Source organism: Hydractinia symbiolongicarpus, chromosome 4, assembly GCF_029227915.1.
Source record: "Hydractinia symbiolongicarpus strain clone_291-10 chromosome 4, HSymV2.1, whole genome shotgun sequence".
NCBI classification, from domain to species: Eukaryota; Metazoa; Cnidaria; class Hydrozoa; order Anthoathecata; family Hydractiniidae; genus Hydractinia; species Hydractinia symbiolongicarpus.
The window spans coordinates 14041208-14061661 of NC_079878.1; the positions used below are offsets into that span (position 1 = coordinate 14041208).

The window sequence follows — 20454 nt, forward strand, 5'->3', positions numbered from 1 at the left end:
TGTAAAAATTTCTTCTGTTCATCCAGAAATACAACAAAACAAGACAATAGTGGTACGTTTAATATGCTCAAACATATAAATACAAAATTATTTAGTATGTAGTTATTTGGGGGATAATATTCGCTTATGCTCTTCGTCGCGTCGTAATGCTTTTCGTCGCATCGTATTATTCTTCGTACTATGGTTTTTATCGTGTCGTAGTGTTTTACGTCGTGACGTGTTATTGTTCATTGTATGGTTTCACGTTTCGTCGAGCCGTATAACTCTTCGTGTTGTGTCCGTTGCAGCGTACTTCATGCACTTTTACATGGAATAACTAATTTCGTGAAGTAATTTCAACAAATTACTACAGGAGCCCTATAAGTTTGAGTTAGCTAGCTAGCTAAAATTTTAAAAACTGCAAACTTTGAAAGAATATAGTAGACAGAATATTATTATTAAAAACAATAAACAGAAAAAGTGAAATTGGGAGTGTTAAATGGAATATTCAACCTAATTTATGCTTAAAAAATAGCTAAACACGTGTTTTCAACACAACGTACTTTGCAAATATACTCAGCATAAAGAATACAATTACTATAAATTTCTCCAAATGATTTCAATGAAGTGATTTGTTTTACAGGCGCACATACTTTAGATCGGCTAATTTTCGCGAACATTTAGCAGGTATCTTATTGGTGTTTTGTGCTAAGGTACTGCGCTTGCGTACAAATTAGATTTTCACTGAAAATCTCTGCAAAATGACTTTTTTTGCACAAGTAGAAACAGCGCATAAAACACACGAAATGCTCTGAAACTTTCACGGCTAAAAAAGAGTTTTCATTCGAGTAGATGGGTGTTTATATAGCAAGTGTATTTTATCAAGTCAGTATTTAGAGGGAAACTAATTTATTACAAGCACTGATTATAGCAGAACTGACTATATTTGTTGTGGGCTCGTGCGGTTTCCAACCGATCTTTTATTATTTAAGCTTGGTTTTATATTTTATATAGTGACAAACGCATACACCCTAGAGCAGTAGTTAGATAAATTGTTCTTGTACGATAATAAAAATTTTGGAAGATAATTTTATAGTTTTATTATTATAAAGAAAAAATAACGTACAGAAAAGATGCATATTAAAAAATTATGATACAATACTAAAAAAAATAAACCAAAAACTAATCTTTTATTAGGTAAAAGTATTTCAAGGGAATAGTTCTTGACGAAAAATCACGCCAGAAATATAAATCACACCACAGTACTTATCCAAATTCACAGCGTCAAACTGTAAAAAATCTTTCTGGTTAAATAACGCCATGTCATTCAACTTTTAAAATGTCTAGCAGGAAGATTTTTTACTAAAAAAGTGGGACGGAATAAAGAATTTAAATTCGGGGTAACTTTCGGGGTAACAAAATTGTGGTTATCGGTTGATTTGAGTTCTGTCAAAGTCTTTTTCGTTGAAGCTTTAGTATAAGAGAAACTCAATCATATTATTTTTCTCTAGCTTAGTCAACCAAGCTATCATACACCACACCCAAATATAGTGTTTACTTTGCACTACAAAGAACAAATACATTTTTGGATGGTTGAGTTGATCAGGTTTCACAATTCAGTTGACTGCGATGAGCTTTTGCTTGCCCTTTTGCTTTCATTCTGCATACGTACGCCATTACAGCGCTGACATAAGAGGTGTCCATCTAATGGGTAACAACCACGACCCTCGTCACTTGAAAGAAGTACTGCGCAATCCTGAAAGTTAATAAAGGGAAAATTGAACAACTCTAAAAAAATTAACAAGAGAAATGTCAGCAATCCTAAAAAAATTGAGACACCTTCCAAAAACAAACACCGACTAACATGTGTGTATTATTAGTAGTAAAATTTCAATTGGAACTTAAACAAATTGTTATACTGCTAAAAAAATAGAGGGTTTTGCAACCAGAAACACCAGACATGATTTGAAACTTTAGTAACATCAGACATGGCCTAAAATAATTTAATATAAGACCTACCTCGCATTTGTAGCATTCGACGTGGAAATTCTTTTGCATAGATACTATGTGTACTGTTTCTCCTTGCTCCTGTAAAAATAAAATAATAAAACGCTCACATTATTATATAGGCCATGGTTAATTTTTGCAACATTTGACAAAATTAAATCCATATAGTGGTGATCGGAAATACAGCTGCAGCAAATTTTAGAAAGGCCAGTAAAATGATTTAATATACCACACCATTATAATTTTTATTTTTAATAGCCTCAATTTACTCAGGTTGTTAGAATTTTGTTGAGCGCTCTGACTAGTGGAGCACATTTTACTCTTTTTGGAAAAGAAAGCTTTAGTCGTTATGTGGAACACCTGATAAGAGCGACTTTCACCAAGAAGAACTATTTTCCCTGGTCCCTTGGATTTGCCTTATCAAACTCTCCTAAGTGGAACCCCGGATAAGTGGAACATTCGCTAATTGGAACCACTTTTTATTCCCTTGAGACAAATTACACTCTCGTAATTAGAACAAAACATAATCCAGAATTTCAAACGTCTTCTTTTACTTTTGAATCAAGGATTTTTTGAAACTGACACATGCATTGTGACACATTACAGCTAATTTTTCTACAGAGAAGGACTAAAAATCGTAAAGTTTTGTTCTAATCGACTATATAAAAGTAACTCCCATAAATTGAACTCGCTATGTCATATTTTGCCTTTTTTGGAACCTTTTGCACCTGTATTTTTGGGGTTTCTAATATTTTCCCCAGAACTGCGTTTTTTGACAAAATTGATTTTTTCTCAAAAAAACTTCGGATAAGAGAAACCATTCGCTAAGGTGAACAATTTTTTTTAGTCCCTTGAAAGTTCAACTTATTGAGTGGTAACTGTACTTACGTTGCTAGGCATTATAAGTTTGTCACACGCAGCACATCTTGGCGAAAATTTCCTAGAAAATAAAAATAAAACAAAATATAGTATAAAGATTAACACCATATACACAAATCTTGTTAGAAGAAATCTGAATTCGTTTACAACAATGGAAAGAATAAAGGTTGACATACACTTGGTAACATTCCACGCAATGCACTGCATTTGAAGCATCCACAGTAAACGGTATACCATCCAGATTTTTATGACAACTTGAACAACCGAAACATTGTGGATGGTACGATGAGCCCACAGCTTTTAAAATACGTTCAGTTATCTTTTCTTTGCAAACAACGCAATCTTCAAGAGAGTTCTAGAAATTTTACTATCCATAAATAATATGTAAGGATAAACAACAAAAAAGGCTAGAAGGGATAGTTAAAAAATATAAAAAAAGAGTCCAAACATTCATCCTTTGAACCACCCTTCCCTTTTTTCGCTAAAGATTGGTTGTCTCATGACACAACCCTTTCCAGTTGTTCAGTTATGCATACCCAAAGAGTGACCACATTTTAAAGATTTACTATTTTAGGAGATTTTGACAAAATTTGATGAGAAAATCAAGTATTTTTTACCATATATAATTGCTTGATATGGGACGGGTTGTGATAAAAAGTCGAGTCGTATAACTTTTTAGTCTATTATAAATATTTGGGGCGTGGCCAACCTGCACCAATATCCGTTTTTGTTCTTATTTTGTCCCACCCCTAAATATTAAAATAATTTTTGAATGTATTAAACTTGCCATATAACATCTTTCACATAATGGTGCATCATTCAAGCAGTAGAATTCAAGTCCAGTAAGTTTGGTGTCTATAAACGGTAGTCAGAAATATTAACAAAACATACAAAAAATAACAAAAATGCACAAACAATTAAGCCAAATTAAAAATGTATAGTGTATAATAATATTCAAAATTTAGTTAAATTGAATGTACGCTTTGCTAAATTTGATTTTATGCTAGGTTTGTATGTTAACTAGTTACAATCTTTACCAAAACGTTTTGGTTACTTATAAAAGAATAGTTTCAGCAGCAAAAAAAAATTTTGTTAAATTTTGGGTTCCTTTATGAAAGTTACGTTTAAACCAGTAACTATCACAAGATTACTTTTCACAAACATGAAAAAAAAAATTAATTTATTAATCGGATTTGCAAATAAATTTTCTCTTTTTATTTTCGTGAATATAACACTTAAGTTGGCTCAGTCAAGTTAAGTCAAGAATATTTAATAATGTCTGTATAAGTTGGTTGAGAATTCAAATATTAAAATAGAATGATCAATTTTTTTTGAGAGAGATGTAAAAATATCAAAGAAAACATTAAAAATTAGGATTATTATTTTTAATCAGTCTCATTCATGAAAATAATTACAAAGGGTCTGAAGATTCTTTTTTAAAAAAATTCCGAAAGGTTACCTCAAAATGTTTCTTAAACATCAATTCAGAAATGTTTATTCAATACATATTTGTGGCACTATATTTAAAATAGCTTTCTCATTCCATGAAGAAGTAAATCCTCTTGTTACTGTATGTAAGTACAACATTAGAATGTAGAAATCATACCACAATTTCCACAGACAAAACAGGAGACATGATACATATCACCCATTGCTGTGCACCCACTGCCTTCTCCTACTATTGTTTTTCGACATTTGTGACACACACCTAGATGAAATGGTACGCCTTTCTATTATAAAACTAAAAAACAGATCATCATATCGAACTTTTAACTTCCAGAAACTTTCATGTAATTTCTCAAATTTTTCTTAAGGCCAATTTAAATCGTTAATTTAATGTTTTCTTTATAAAGAAAACATGTTTTACACGAGGATCACAGTTCAGGAATGTGTGTGTACATGTATGTCAGATGATTATTCTAATGCAGGGTATTGTGCAGATGTTTCAGGGGAAATCAGAAGAGTTTTCAAATAAATATTAAGCATATAATATTGGATTCCTATTTGTTGAATATCAAAATTTATCCACTTAAAGTAAAAGTAACATTTTACAAGGTGCAGCTTATTTAATCAATATTGACAAAATAAGAATAAAAAAACTTACAAATTATTGTTGTAGTTAAGCAAATTGATTAGAGATATATTTTAAAGAATGGTTATAGGTGGACATATTCTCTTAATCGGTAGTTTAGAAAAGGATTGTTTCGGTCTTCTACTCCAGTTTAAAGTACAACATGATTTGGGTTTTTTATGCAATGATTGATATATCAGCACTTTGATGGCGTTGTTTTTATCAATTTTTCATTATTGTATTTCCTTTTCTCAGGATAAAATTATTTTACTGCTATTTTCAGTCATCTAATTCCATTAAGATAACTTACCATAAAAATCCGGATCATCCGTGCTCTCCAATCCTAAAGCTAACATTGCTGTCAATGCATCAAGTTCATCTTCTACACTTGACTTAGCTGGTTTTTCCATTATTTCTGGTGGTGGTGGTGGTGGGAACTCATCAGTAGGTGTTTTGACTTCAGCACTTGATGGAGGATATACTTTTGCAGGTTTTGCTTTTACAGGTGGCGGAACCTTTTGAAGGGGTTTTGCTGCAGGTTGCCGTACTGATATGCGCACACTAAAACAAACATTATATATACAATATTAAAGGACAACAATATAAAATGTTACACTACCAAAAAGGGCTCAGCTATCACAACTTGATCTCCATGAGATTATTGTTAAGACATTCCTTTTTCGGCGACATCAAAGGAAAATGAACACATCCACTTTGCCTGTCACAGACAGACACACTCTCTGTATTATTATAGAAATTTACTCTTACTAGATTCACAAATATTTGTGTGTCTGTCTGTGACAGGCAAAGTGGATGTGTTCATTTTCCTTTGATGTCGCCGAAAAAGGGATGTCTTAAATGTTGAGTTTTCTAATGTTATGGCGCGACGTCAATAACACTATTTTAACGTCAAAATCCTATATTATATTAATGAAGCCATCACAAAGCACTTAAAAATTTGAGGCCAAATAACTCAGAAACGAGGTGGTGATGATTTTTCACCTCATGGGTAACTAGGAACCACCTAGGACCAATTTGGGTAATTTTCCCAAACCTGGGTCCTCAAATCTGTCGTCATTAAAGAATGTTTAAACCCCAATATCTCTGCAACCGTTTGTCACAGGTACATGATCCCATACATTTTCTTGATTGAATTTAACTAAACTAAATTTTGCCAATTTTTTTTGTATCTGAACTGGTGATGTCAGCCTTCTGCCTAAGTGGATTTTTCCATTGGCCTTATCAACTAGTAATTATATAATATAATATTGTCAGTAACGAAAAATATGTTTTTGTTTGTATAATATATATATATAATATAATAGGGAAATACATAAGCAATTTACTGGTAATTTTAATAGTATTTGCTAAGCTATTTTTTGCATGCTTTAACAAATTTATGTTCATTTTATTTTTTCTCCCTAGCATTTTTTAATTTTTTAGTCATGCTTCGTTTCTACATATTTCAACACCTTTTAAAATGTTGTAACAGTTCAATTTTAAATGTTGTATTTTAGCTAGCATTTAGGCAAATAATGTGTTTTCTTTCCTGCACAACATGTTACGGCTGGTATACTTCAGATTAGTTAATTTTTTGTTTTTCTTGCTACTTCTCACACACATAAGTTTTGTATAAAATTGTTGTTGTATATAGTAAATAAATAAAGCTGAAATAAATAAAGTAAAAAAATAAATAGCATAATAACAAAAAGTAACAAAAAACTCACACATAATAAATATATACATTGCTAGCTATGTGAATTTTTTTTTGTTTTTATCCCATTCCAAGGGTTCTACAAGATATTCTATTGTATGCATTATGTAAGGCATTATATATATATACATGTTATTATAAGGTTAACTATATATACCTCAAAAAGTAGGGTGAATATTAGTAATTTTGTTACCTTTCTGCGGTGTACATCTCCATTTTTCACCTTTTGCGTTAATCTTACAACTGGTAAACAACCCTCTAGTTACAGTCTCAGAATAAACATAAAATTCTTTCAATCAATAGCCACTCAGTCTTTAACTAATATGGTAAACATGCTAATTGTTGTGTTGACCACAATGAAAAGAAAAAACAATACAGGGCAAAGGCTATTATTTTTCTTTACATATCGTCCATGCACTATGTATATATAATTACTCTTAAAAATAATATATATTTAAGAAAAAATAAGTCAAGGTGTATCTCACCTGTTAGTCTTTATAACAGTTCCAGGAGTATTTTTTCTTCCATCTTTGCTGCTTATGACATATGAGATGACTGGTGTTCTAACTTTTTGTGCAGTTGACATGGCAGTTCTTTTTGTGTAATTAATTTGGTATAAAAAACACTGCTATGCGATACTAATCTGAAATTATTTCAATAAAAGCAATGAAATACCTGTGTGCATACTTTCAAAATGTTTACATGGGAATCTTAACTAAACCGGGAGGGGGTGTGGTATTGTTTTGGACTTGGTGATTCCCGGATTTTAAAACCCGAGGTTTGTTTCGGTGGAAGAAATAATAAAGATGTCTAAACATTGGTTAAAAGAAATATATACGTAAAAAAAAATAGTGTGCGAATGTTGAAATCCAAAATCCCCTTTGTTACATAAATTATTTTTGTTAAAAAAGTGTGTTGTACATAAAATAAACAAATCTCGACAATAATAACCCCCTAAATATATACCGTAAAGTCACGGCAACCTAACTAGGATTTGTACGTGGCTACCAATGACGTTAGAATTATTTTAACTGGTTCAGTAAGCTACTTCAGGTCTTCTTTCTTCAGTAATGAAAAAGATGGCGGCGAAACTAAGCGAAAGTAAGGTAGCTTCTGGTTTTACGCCACAGTTGACTGGTTTTAAGACTTTATTTAAATATTTTTTTTCGAAAATGTATAAGATATATAATTCCATATAGGTTTTTATGCGATATTCCCATATTATTAATTCTTAGCTTACCAATTTTTCTCAATTATTGAATCTGAATATGGCAGTCAGGGTAAGGGGCCTCTTCCATACTTACATTGCTTCTTTTCAAAGACACCCACCCTGAGAAACGTCCACTCGTGGCAGTTATTTTTCCATAGAAAAAAACCTATCCTACAAAGGTGAAAAGCCTTTTCTGCGGTTCTTTAGTGGTCCCATGTTAGGGCGAAATAGCCTCTTCCTTCACCTTGAATTGAATATACTAGTCATTAACCTGTGGGAAAAATCCACGGGTTTTCCCGTCCTTTTTATACAGTACTGCGTGCATCTCGCTACTTGCGCAGCTAAGCTACTATTTTGGCGTGACATACGGACAGACAGACGACGGCTGTTATTAAAGAGACTAGTCGTTAACCCATGGACAAATCCACAGGGTCGCCCGTCCTGTATATACACGTTCACGTGAAGAACACAAAAGTTGATTGTAGTGGGCAAAAACGTAGTTTCGAATTGCCACGAAAGAAACGTCCATTGCACTTTGAGAGGTACCCACAAACATGCATTGGACGTTTCTCGTGGCAATGTGAGTATGGATGTGGCCCCTAAACACTTAATTAGGCGACGGTAGGCTAATTAGGGCAGACCACCTATTTAGGCGACTAATTGTAGTCTAGTTAGGACATATGTAACCTAGTTAACCTAGTGTCGCCTATTTAGGTGACGATAGCAAAATACTCAATAATTTAATGAAGATATTCTTTCACAAAACGCAAAAAAGATGGATGTGGTAACAAATACTTTGTTTGTTTTGTAACGTTTCTTTTTAAAAAAATCTTTGTCAAACAATACCACAATTCTGTTCGCCACATTTTGTGGCATGGATGGCTGAAATCCATTATTTAAAACAACAAATATTACCACATGAGGTTGGGGCCATAAGCTGCCAATGCGCGATGCAAATAAGAGGATAATTGGTCAAAATTGGACAGATTTGATTCACGTAAAAATAGTAGTGCGAAACCAATGATTTTGACGTATTTACAACAGAAAGTTTTCGTTCGCCTAGTTGACTACTGGTAGCCTAATTAAACTACATCACATTGCTTAACTAAACGCCTAATTAGGTCATGCCACTTAATTAGGTGTTTACCCTGTATACGGGACAACATTCACACAGAAAAAAGTGTGTTGTTGTAGTGTGTTGCTGTTGTTAGAGAAGACCAGCTAGCTAGTTATTAAAGAGCCAGTAACAGGGGATTTTGTCCGTTGACATTTGCCTCTCCCACCCCCAACCCCCACCATCACTTTTCTTATAACAATTATAGCTTTACTTTTTCAGTTTACCTAGCCTTTAACATATATAGCTAGTTGCTGATACAGGGTAATTATAAGATACATACAGTATAATTAGCTGCTATTGTGGCTAAACCTAGATGGTGGAAAACAGAAAGTTTAGCTAGCTCTGCGAAAACTTTTATTGCCTTAAAGAAGTGTAGCTACGTTTGTTAGAGGGATTTTTTTTCAACAATTAATATGTGGGATTATAATTTTTTGTTTGTAACGATAAAATATGACTTAAACTTAACCAATTTTGATCAACTATTTTACTGCGTTTAATACCTGCTGCACACTTTTTACCAGTTAATTATGGGTGCACAATTTTTAGGTGCCCTGACTATACATTATTTCCCCAACAGTTGTTGTTAGCTATAGCTACTTGCAGCTCTTATTTTACAATGTCTTGTGTATATATGTGTTGTGTAACTACATAATTGCTGACATATTATTAAAATCTATAAGCTCTGAACGATACTTATTTGCTGGTACTAATTTGCTTATAAGATTGCACATAAGAAAACATTATGGGTCTGAAATGGTTGGATTGACCTAGCTTTGATAAATTGGACCTAATTTTAGTCTCTACTTACTTACGGAAGTGACAATGTTGTCATTTCTACCCATTCCCATGTTATTTTGCCTTAAAAAAATAACTGCAATGCAATGGCATCACTAATTTTATACAAGATAATGATCATGCTAATCTGGTAGAGCAATGGCAAGGACAAAATCTTCAAATCAGAATCAACTTAGATTTTCATATATAATATGACTGAAGTACATATGGCAGTTAATTTCTGTGAAGAAAAGAAAGAAGAGAAAACAGTGATGATGAGAACAGAAAACTTGAGAAATCACCACAGACTGACAAAAAAAAAACATGCATACTTTTGTTAAAACTGTTTTACTGCATCAGTTTTCAATTTACTCTGTATTTAGTCAGTATTTGCAGTCCAAATAACCATAAAATAAAATTACAGTAAACTTTATTCTAATAATGGAAACTAAAACTCTTGTAAACTAATCGCTTGTTAATTTATATTAAAGCAAGTAATTCTTGTTCCTTTCAGTTAGTGAAAATACACTGATGTTGAACTAAAAGTTGATATATACAAAATAAAATAGAAAAATAGTGCAGTAATTCTGTGCTCACAAAAAAAATATGGATGCATTAAACCCAGAGGATGATTCACCTCCATCAGCTTTCACTAGATTTTTCACTTCAATCGGACAGGTAAGCATCTATTTATTCCTTTAGTAGAATTAAAGTTTCCTATTTCGATCATAAGATATTTATATACATCGAAATGTTAGAAGTGAGTAACCTATTACAATTTAAGAAAACTTTATATAGAAAAAAATGGTATGAATGGAAAAATAAAGTGAGATTTTTAAGAAATAATTTTTGTGTTTGTAATATAATTGAAGTTTGTTGTTCTATCTGCATGTAAAATATATAAATATAAAAAGACATTTGTAAATTAAGAGACTGGTCAACTTTTTACATCACTTTTATTTTTGCAAACAAACCATTGAAACTGAATTATCTTACTTTCAGCTGCTCATTCTGTTTGTTGATATTTCTTTTAGAGATACCAAACTATTCTTGACAAAACAGTTCCTCACACAGCGGGTAGATGGATTTTTACACTGGTTCTAGCTACATTCTATGCTATTAGAGTCTTCCTGCTCCAGGTACAATATTTTATCCTCAAATTAAAATAAAACTTATCTTTTGGAATAGTGTCTGATAGTACAACATACATTATACAAAGCTAACATACATAATATTTTTATTTGCTGTGCCTGCTGATGTTCTGATACTACTTTGCTAGTTCTTTTCTTGTTTTCTATGACTTCAATGTGTTCAATCAAAAGTTTAAACTTTTGGACAAGTTCTAACTCAACTTAAGCTCTAACATTTCAAAAAGTCTAAAAACTTTTTGAAATGTGAATGTATGTTATTATTTTTTTGCTAATCTCGAAAAATGTTTTTACAGGGCTGGTATATCATAACATATGCACTAGGAATATATCTTCTGAATTTATTTATTGGTTTTCTGTCACCGCGTATAGATCCAGCAATAAATTCTCGGAGAGGTTTGTTTATATCTACTCTATAATTTTGTGATTTGGAATTTGATCTTTAGATTGTTAGAACAATAAGAATGATTTTCAATGATAATTAAAATATAAATATAAGTTGCTTATAGTCTCAAAAGAATAACATTCACATTAGTGGTTTAAACAAAGTCAGCCTAAAATTTCGTTGACCTTTTTTGTCAGATCCAGACTTTTGTCACCTTTAAAAATTTTTTGTCGTGTAAGGTTGACTTTGTTTGTGCAGACACTGGTTTTGTAGGTTAACTTCAGCAAACCTGGCAAATTAATTCTAAATTATAAACACATGCTGTTTTTGATAATAACATGACTCCAAACTTATTGGTATTAGCAATTTTTTTTGGTAGATTTTTTTGATGAGTTAGAAGAAGATGAAGACGCGCCTGGCTTACCAACAAAATCAGATGAAGAGTTCAAACCGTTTATCAGGAAATTACCTGAATTTAAATTCTGGTATAGCTTTTTTGTTTGTTTGTTTATTTAAAGTTTGTGAATAGGTTCTTGGATGCTTTGCAGCTGCATTTTAAAATAAAGAAACCTCTGCAACGATTTTGCCATGCTTGATTATTACTTTCAACGCTTATTATTGTTAAAAAAATGTGCTTGCAAAAGAATGAAAATCTTGAAAAATATTTCCAAAAACATTTCTGACTAGGTTTGAAAGATTGCCCCCCTAGTAAGATGTTATGTTTACACCTTTTTTAAATAATTTTATTTAGCCCTGTCGTTATTGGGTATTTTTTACATTACCTTGTGTACCTAGTTACTTTATATTGGTATAAAAAACGTTGACAACCGTTAAAAACTTAAACCTCTTATAGGCTGACAGCCTATAAAATAATAACATTCGAAATTACAAGATCATCAACAACAATTCCAGAACTCCTTTTTTGAAGCTCATATATATTTTTCAAAGCTGCAGTAGTATTTCTCAGAATGACAATTTTTTTTAATTTTTTTAAAAAAAATTTATTTCAGGTATTCTGGTAGCAAAGCTTTCGTAATCGCAACAACTTGCACTTTTTTCGATATGTTTAACATCCCTGTCTTTTGGCCAATCTTAGTCATGTATTTCTGCATATTATTCGTGTTAACTATGAAAAGACAAATCAAGGTATGATTTTTTTATCAGTTGTGATTTTGATTTCAAAATTGTCTAGTTAAAAGCAAATGACAGTACAGTTGATTCTTTGCTTGGTATTAGTTCTTTTTCAAACAATTGTGTGTGGACGTTTTTCGCCATTTTAACATATATTTATTTATAATTTTTTTTTATTATAGCACATGATAAAATATCGCTATCTACCTTTCTCGCACGGCAAACGCAAATACAAAGGGAAACCAGATGGCGATCAAGTCACGCCGCAGTAGAAGATTTAATATATATAGAAACTTATTTAAGACAGTCTTCTTCTGTCTAAAAAATTTCTGTAGGAATTTTCTTATTTTAAGCAATTTTGGTTAGGATGCTTCTCTTTTGTTCCATCCGTTCCATTTGATGTATTATCTTCAAGTAAGCGTACCCTTTGAAGTTTTTAAAAAGAGCACTCGCATGAAAAGCAACTTTAGTCGGCAGAGGTAGGACTGGGAACAACTACGGTATGTTTAGTCAATTGTGCTTATCCATTTGATCTGCCAGTTAATGTTTTGACTGTTGATAATCAAACGTTCAAGCTTCTTACCTCTTTAATGTCGTTTTTAATTTACCAACGAGATGGGAGCAAATTTTGTGTGGTTTTTTATTTCTATTTTTTAAACAACGGACAAGTTGTGTCAGATATTTTAATGTTATTTTTTTTTCCGTTCTGTGTAATAGTACAATAATGTGTAAAAAAAATGTGTTTAAGTCAAACATTTCTTTTAACGTCCTTCGGTTTGTATGAATTTGTGGGTTGGCAGTAATCTTGGAATCCTGTAAAAAATTTGGATCAGATGGTGCGAGAATAGAAGAGCTTGGGAATTTAGTTTTTTTTTTCAAAGGCATTTTGTTGTACAAATCCTGGCACCAACTATATAAGTGAAAATTTTGTTTTCATGGTAAGCAATTATTTACAGAAAACCAGGACGAATTTTAATTCAGTCTTGAAAAAGTCAGAAAATGTAATGTTTTAAATAATAGCTAACTACAAAGATTATTCTTTTTTATATAAACCTTTTCCTCAGATTCGAAGACCTTAGGTTGGCTTAGCTGTCTAACATCGTTGACAACGTGTCTGCTGCCATATCAGTAAGAACAAAGAACAATCCTAAAGCTAATTTCATTGAATTATTGTTTTTTTTTTGGAATGGCCATTTCTTGCACTATGTTTGCTACAAAGGGAGGTACACGTTTATTCTAAATTGTCGTTTGTTTTGGTGAGAAATTCAAAGCCGCTAGCAATACCCAAAATACCACACAACCGCCTAGTCTGTCTGGAATATGAGTGCGATTTGTTGTCCAGTGAACTCTTTGTTGGACATTGTAAAAGTATTTTTCTGGGAATAACCTTCGAAAACCTGTTCAAATTGTTTTACCGAACTTGCTACAAGATTTTGTTGCCTAGTCTGCATTAACATATCCTGGGGGATCATTTCGCTTGATCAAGGGGACGTTTTTTCGAAAACTTTGTACACGAATTGCTGATATTTAGCACTTTTAGTTCCCCGGCTTGACCAGAAGTCTAATAGCAGCTCACTGTTAGTATCACAAAAGCCTCCACTCATAATTCGAAGTGAAGTATATAAAAGAAATTCAAATAATGATTGTATACGTGAGTGCCTCCACTCACGGAATATATGAAATCACGACGAATATACCAGAAATGTGGAAATCGACAAAAATTGGAGATACAAAATTTATACGTAAAAAAAGTGAAAAAGTATAAAAAAAATAAAAAAATTTACAATTGAAAACTTAAAATTAATCTCGAGAAGAAATTTGACTATATCTTTATGTCAACGTGATAATTGTTGGGAAAACCTTTATCTCGAATATAACCCCCACATGCAAAATTCCTTTGGTTTCTTTGTTTCATCTTCCATTAAAAATGTGAATATCTTTGAGTTGAATTTATTGAGAATACAGTATATAGAGAGATCATCGCTAACGAAGTTCATTAATATTGACTTCATATTCTGATTCTTCATCAGAATTTCTTGCTCGTCTTGCAGACCGACTGCGATGACTATTAGAACGTTTTAACTGAGGAATATTTGAGTTACCGCGTGCATCGCGACCCCTTGAGCGGTCTTTACTATTGTCTCTTGACTTTTTATCACAACTACGTGAACGAGAAGAGGATCTCTTCACATCTTGAGGTGGTTCTGTTTTTGTTGGTTTGGCCTCTTGTGACGTATTAGATCGTTCCAAACTTTTAAATCGTTTAAAACTGTTAACCCTTTTCACTTTACTTCTTTCACTTTCCTTTTTACACTTATTTTCTTTTTCTTCTTCTTCATCGTGTTTTTGTTCACGCGTTGATTCTTTGCGCGCCTCGTTTTCTCGTTGTTTAATATTTTTGGGTTCTTTTCCCTTCCGCGTTGATTCAGTACCTTTAGGACTCGAGTGTGCTTTGGGTTGGACAGTGGAGGGTTTTTCTTCATCTGTAAAAAGCTGACCTTCTCCATGTTTAGTAGTAAATGTATTTCTTAGACTTATATAATAATATACAGAAACAAAGATTACAGAGAACAAGACTGCTCCCCCAAGCGATACACCAATCAGAATGACATACATATGTGGCATCCATGACCTGCGAGACTTTTTTGTTGACATGAGTGGTACTTTCCCAGAAGATGGTCGCATTATTCTTGATTTTTTGCTAACAAATAAAAGATCAAAACAGATATAATGAAATGTTATGTTAACACAACCTAGATCCCAAGACATGTACAGTATCAAGAGTCCAGCTTGAAGCAAGTCCTCAGCATCTAACTAACAAAACGATAGGAATTACATACCTATTATTAGGACGTCCGCCATAGTTTGTAATGTTATGTTTTCTTAATAATTCTGGCGTCGTGATGAGGCTACCTTGGACACTTGATAAAAGTTGGTGGACTAACATTGATTTTTTTTTATTCATTGTAAGGTTGTGTTGTTTCTGCTAAATAAAAAAGATAAGAAATTCACCCCCTTGTTTTAGGCCTTCTTTCAGTCATAAAATTGAACTTTTGCATTCTTCACTGTAACAAAGATTTTTAAAGTAAGCGTTCGATTGCTTATTCTTTTTTATCTTGTATGTTTAAGATCTCTTGATGAAGGTAGACCCGAGGGGCGGGGTGCTCAAAGTAACAACACGTACCTTTCTTCGATGAAAGAAAAAAAGAAGGGGACGGTAAGTAGCTAACCTTTAATAACATTTGTTTTCCTGCCAAAGGATGAGGAATATCAGACTTCTTCACGTTTGGAAGTTTCGCTATTTTTCCTCGAGTGCTATTTTCTGTTCTGATACCAAGGTGATGAGTTACGGCACTATGATTATTTATGCCTCCACCATGTGTCGCATTATGATGGACAGCCTCCATCGTCTTGCTGTTGTTTCGATGTTTCACGTTTTCCTGATGAACTTTAGAAGCATTTAGGTTGGTGCCGTTCAATTGTTGAAAAAATGAATCCATAGTGGAGTGATTTACTAACGCTCCTCCATGTGTGGCGCCTAAATCAATGTTATATCCTGACTCAGCATAATTTTGAGAAATATTTTGTGCTGTGGGTGTGTATGCTGTATTGTTTGTGAATGGTGCTTCTGGTACTATATGAAAAAAAAAAGTTAAAATGAATAAAATTTTCTATAAAGTTGGAATAGAAACAGAGAGTGTGTGAAGGCCTGTGCACGAGGTTGGCTTTCTAAACTTTTTTTTACCTTCGCTTTTCTTTTGAATAACATTGCCATTATGAAGAAGAGATGTTGGACCAGCGCATGAAGAAAGTCTTTGCTCATTCTCGTAACGTTTCAATAAAGCTGGTGTGAGAATGGCTTTTTGCACGCAGTGACCGCGATGATTACACTTTGCGTTGCTGCATGACTCTATCTAAACAAATGATGTTATGTTCATTGTTTTACTTTCTAAAGCAAAATTACTCATTTAGATAAGTAAACTTTTTCTAGACGAGTTAGCCAAGTAATTAGGCTGATAAACCGGTCTAAACATGTTTTCTTCATACACGTTTACAAAAATATATATGGTGTTTTAAACTCGTTTGGTTTTCCTGGATGTATAGATAGTATCCCAGGACTTTGGCGAATCTAGAGTGGTCAAATCTTGGAGACAGCCACATCTTTGTGCAAAATGACTAAACAAAAAGCAACATGCGGAAATTTCCCCATTCTTCATATTTACCTGTTTTATTTTATTCATAAGGTATGGACCAAGAGTTTCTGAGACGTAACCATCAATACTCTGACAAACTTCTGGTGACGTATTCTCATCATATCTGTTCCCCCACAATACCACACCGGCTGCCCCAATATCTGCTGCAGCACCAATAGTGTGATCCAGATCATCCTAAAAACATCAAAGAAATGGGTGGAAAGGTAATTTTGATAATCTGAAAATCAAAACGCTCAGTGTTATGCATGAACGTTTTTTCTCAATGCAACAACATTAAATAAAAACTGGTTCAATAGATTTTTAAATATAAACTGCAGAAATGTGCAGAAGTAAAATCTGTCAAAGTGACATACCTTAGACAAAAATTTAAATGCTCCTGGAAAATTTTCATAAATATTTCTGTGATAAGCAAAAATAGGAATATTTTTTCTATTTTTTCCAAATCCTTTAGTAGCGAAACGTAGTGTTTCTCTTAGTCTCCCAAGCACGTAATCTCGATTATCTGGGTGTTCTTCTAACAGGTACATCGAGGGGTATAACGCTGTGCTCACGGAAAACAACCATTCCAGCTGTTCGTTCTGTTTTTGAACCTGCAAAAATTAAATAAGATACAAAAAGATTAAATAACAATAACAAAGCAAGTAAAAAGCTCTTGAAACATTGTGGTGGTATTAATGTTAAAATTGACATTTACATTTTTGACGTCAGGTAGACTATTAGAGGTCTTGCATTAAAGGAACGGGAATAATAAAAATTGCCTCACTTACCTCAGGAGTGCATTGGTACCTATTCTCCTTATTTGCGTAGCAGTCTGGGAAGCCATAAAACCCCCACAAAGCTTTCGGTCTCAGCTCTTTTCCGAGAGTTATTGTATGTTCGAACATAGCACGAGCTGCATCTTCAAACTCGTGTTTAGCTTGTTCTATCAACCTATGCGTACAGATATATCAGGTTGAGTTGTGAACGTGATGCAATCGTTTTTTAGAAGATGGGGAACGCAAGAAAAGAGTTTAGCAGAAGATATTTTGTGTTAATTTTATATTGCAGTTCTCAGGAGATAAGTATATGCGGAGGTAAGTTATTCTACATTTTTATGCTGGCTAGAAGAAATGAAATTTAACTGGTTACATCATACAGTCTACCAACCTTGTACCCAGGGTTTGTTAGGTTTTTATATTTGGATAGAACCATCCAAATATAAAAAAGCCCAACAGCCCTGGGGGGCAAGGTTAATATTCGAACTAGCCAAAGTCCAATTCGCTTCTTATATAATTACCATAAAAGGTCTTCCTAACAATTGAGACGGCATGGCTTTGGTCAATTTAAAATATTTTTTTGTGCACACTTACTTATTGAGTGTCCATGTTGGATGTTGACTTCTGACAAGCTCGACCGACCTGACTTTATATATTCTTTTAGTATTCCAATTGGTTTCCCAAATTGGTCGCCAGGCTTCCCAATCAATAACAGCTAAACCGTTATAATTCGGATCCGGCATTTTTGTCATAATGTCGTTTCGTGCTTTTCGTAAATGTTCGTTTAAGTCAACCAACTAAAACAAAATGAAAAGGTTTATCAACACATTTCTACTACGCAAATTAATTTCGGCAAGAACTAATTTTTGCAAGGTTACCAGAATTAAATTTCGCTATAAATGAATTTATTAAACATTTATTAATACCAGCACTTTTTTATAAGAGACATGAACTAAAAAACCGCTGGTGTCGAACTTCACGTATCTAATATACCAAACCGGAAAAAAAAATAATTAAACTCGTTTTTTTACAAAAATTTTGCAAGAATTAATTTTTGCGGAAACTAATTTTCGAGAATTTACAAATTCCCGAAGTTCGCGAAAAGTGATTCTCTTAAGGTACTTGAAATAAAGATTTGATCGACATACACCAACTATAGAACGTCGCGGAAATCTGGGAACAAATTTGACGCTGTAAAAAACGTACACTAGGAAGACTGAATATTGAATTTTCCTTAATTTATATTATCTACAAAAGAAAATGAACATCCCTCTCGTCATCCCCCTCATTTTTGCCATTTTGATATGAGAGAAGCAATATCATAAAGGCATCAATTTTTGAGGGCGAGGGTAAGTGAACATACTTGTGGCAAGCCACCATTGTAACTACTTTCACCATTCATAATGAAGTAAGGATATAATCCCAACTGAGCTGATGAAAATACAGATACTCTCTTGCCATCCCACTTCTGTTGATCGTTTTCATATATACCAAACTTTTTTAAATGGATAGGCGCACTAAAGTTAAAGTCGCATCTAAAAAGAAAAACAAAAGGAAATGAATTCGTATTCTTCTTTTTATATTTTATCTAAGAACATGGCAAAAATAATAAATTCCTAAACTTCTCGTTACTCAAATCTTGTTGAAATCATATCTATCTATAAAAACCCCAACCTTCTTCCCAGGGCTTTTTGTGTCTAATCGGCGCTGCGCTTATTGACACTCGACATCAGATGTGCAAAAATAGACAACAGGTCCTGGGATCAAGGTTATAAGACCCCAAAGAAAAGTTTTTCTTGTGAGTGTTTGCAATACGTAAAACAACAAACCGTGACAATCATTGCAGAAACGTTAAAGAACATACAATTTCGTTGATAAAAAGTCCTAAGAACGAGGTTAAAGAAGTCCTCCCGAGGCATACTTACCACCCGCAAAAAGGACTGGGAATAACTACAAAATGAACATATTTATTTTTAAAATTCTTTTGTTTCTTCTTGATATTGTTAAAAATACAGTCCATGTTAGGTTTCAGACAATTTTTTTAATGGTGATCGAATAAAAATCTGAATAAAAATGATGTACATACCCTATCGTTGGAGAATTCCATACGGCGACAAAAGGCTTTCCGTTATATGCATAATTTTCACATCTACAAATGGATGCTGAATATGTTTCATGTAATAACACAACCATGCTAGAAATAGCATATATGATAACTAAACGAGACCACATTTAGTTTTCTTGGTAAATTAACATCCCATCTTCGTCTGTTTATTTGTTTTTTGAAACATGTAAAGCCATGTTTTTAATGTTCAAATGTAAGAATAACGCATATTGAGTTTGTTTGCTTGGTGAAATACGGTGTAGCGCAGAGCAAAAATTTTCACGAACAACACTGTTGAAAAGGAATGTGAGCTCGTACCCAATCCCCTATAGCATTGTATTTTCGCGGTTGTTAGATTTCAAAGCTTAGCATGTATTCGTTTACCCATGAATGTGTTTAATCAACCATGAACAAAAATATGTTTCATTTAATAAAAAAAACTTTGTACCCAAACTTCTAGATGCGTAATTTTGTTTTAGAAAGATTAATATCTTAACAACAAGTTGTAACAAGGAAGAACGCAGCGATATTTTTAATTAAAGTGTTTGCATTGTTAGATTCTTTTTTATTTATTTTTTTTCCACAACATGTCACAAATGATAACTGTCAGATGAAATTATGTTGAAGACCGAAGACAAATAGTTACAATCTGGGCGATAAAAATTAACTTTTAACTTTATTAAAAAATAGTCTGTAAGTCATGACCCCTTCTTACACTCGTCGCCCCCCTTCAAAACAAGAAAAGAAAAATATTACATTTGTTTTAAGCTTGGTTCTTAGGTTCCAAAAAAATCCGCAGTATTGTTCCCATCTCTTGTGTCATTTTGTATCTTTAATTGTGGCGCAATTGTTGGATTCCGTTGCACCCGGTGGGTGGGTGGATGGGAGTGGTTGATGTTAACTTCATGCAGTGGATTCAAAAAGGGCGAAAGAATGGTCCACTTTTTGTTAAAAGTGAAAATTAAC

The 20454-nt window shown here is 33.0% G+C and overlaps 3 protein-coding genes across 6 annotated transcripts; 1 reads left to right on the top strand and 2 right to left on the bottom strand.

Moving 5' to 3' along the window:
* Positions 1–1064: 1064 nt before the first annotated feature.
* On the bottom strand, positions 1065–7357 carry LOC130641463 (lipoma-preferred partner homolog). 2 transcript variants are annotated; one of them, XM_057448272.1, is made up of 8 exons: positions 7136–7357; positions 5247–5497; positions 4472–4573; positions 3653–3720; positions 3042–3220; positions 2875–2926; positions 1999–2067; positions 1065–1735 (listed from the first exon to the last, which is right to left on the bottom strand). In XM_057448272.1, the coding sequence occupies exons 1-8, from the start codon at positions 7234–7236 to the stop codon at positions 1589–1591; spliced, it is 969 nt and encodes a 322-aa protein (XP_057304255.1). In that variant the 5' UTR covers positions 7237–7357; the 3' UTR covers positions 1065–1588. The 2 variants fall into 2 exon arrangements, with proteins under 2 accessions (XP_057304255.1, XP_057304257.1); XM_057448274.1 differs by lacking the exon at positions 7136–7357 and adding an exon at positions 6844–7001.
* Positions 7358–10264: 2907 nt separating this feature from the next.
* On the top strand, positions 10265–13168 carry LOC130641466 (protein RER1-like). Its single transcript, XM_057448277.1, has 6 exons — positions 10265–10429; positions 10786–10890; positions 11196–11295; positions 11664–11769; positions 12295–12430; positions 12598–13168. The coding sequence occupies exons 1-6, from the start codon at positions 10358–10360 to the stop codon at positions 12685–12687; spliced, it is 609 nt and encodes a 202-aa protein (XP_057304260.1). The 5' UTR covers positions 10265–10357; the 3' UTR covers positions 12688–13168.
* A 941-nt stretch (positions 13169–14109) lies between these two features.
* On the bottom strand, positions 14110–19766 carry LOC130641460 (uncharacterized). Of its 3 annotated transcripts, none has more exons than XM_057448269.1 (10): positions 19471–19766; positions 18748–18919; positions 17979–18181; positions 17397–17559; positions 16983–17219; positions 16639–16803; positions 16161–16329; positions 15646–15953; positions 15256–15401; positions 14110–15116 (listed from the first exon to the last, which is right to left on the bottom strand). In XM_057448269.1, exons 1-10 carry the CDS (start codon positions 19614–19616, stop codon positions 14399–14401), a joined length of 2427 nt encoding a protein of 808 aa, XP_057304252.1. In that variant the 5' UTR covers positions 19617–19766; the 3' UTR covers positions 14110–14398. The 3 variants fall into 3 exon arrangements, with proteins under 3 accessions (XP_057304252.1, XP_057304251.1, XP_057304250.1); XM_057448268.1 differs by having other exon boundaries at positions 15256–15398; positions 15646–16049; XM_057448267.1 differs by having other exon boundaries at positions 15646–16049.
* Between the last annotated feature and the right edge of the window lie 688 nt (positions 19767–20454).

Bases quoted from the DNA above. Each gene is read 5' to 3' on its own strand.
- LOC130641460 (XM_057448267.1), bottom strand. From the start codon at position 19,616: ATGTGGTCTCGTTTAGTTATCATATATGCTATTTCTAGCATGGTTGTG. The intron at 18,920-19,470 runs GTATGTACATCA...TTTTCTTTTTAG, and splicing joins TGGAATTCTCCAACGATAGG to ATGCGACTTTAACTTTAGTG. The intron at 17,220-17,396 runs GTAAGTGAGGCA...TAATTTTTGCAG, and splicing joins GGTACCAATGCACTCCTGAG to GTTCAAAAACAGAACGAACA.
- LOC130641466 (XM_057448277.1), top strand. From the start codon at position 10,358: ATGGATGCATTAAACCCAGAGGATGATTCACCTCCATCAGCTTTCACT. The intron at 10,891-11,195 runs GTACAATATTTT...ATGTTTTTACAG, and splicing joins TTAGAGTCTTCCTGCTCCAG to GGCTGGTATATCATAACATA. The intron at 12,431-12,597 runs GTATGATTTTTT...TTTTTATTATAG, and splicing joins CTATGAAAAGACAAATCAAG to CACATGATAAAATATCGCTA.
- LOC130641463 (XM_057448272.1), bottom strand. From the start codon at position 7,236: ATGTCAACTGCACAAAAAGTTAGAACACCAGTCATCTCATATGTCATA. The intron at 3,221-3,652 runs GCAAGTTTAATA...TAAAATTTCTAG, and splicing joins TATGTGAAAGATGTTATATG to AACTCTCTTGAAGATTGCGT. The intron at 2,068-2,874 runs GTAAGTACAGTT...TTATTTTTACAG, and splicing joins AACTTATAATGCCTAGCAAC to GAGCAAGGAGAAACAGTACA.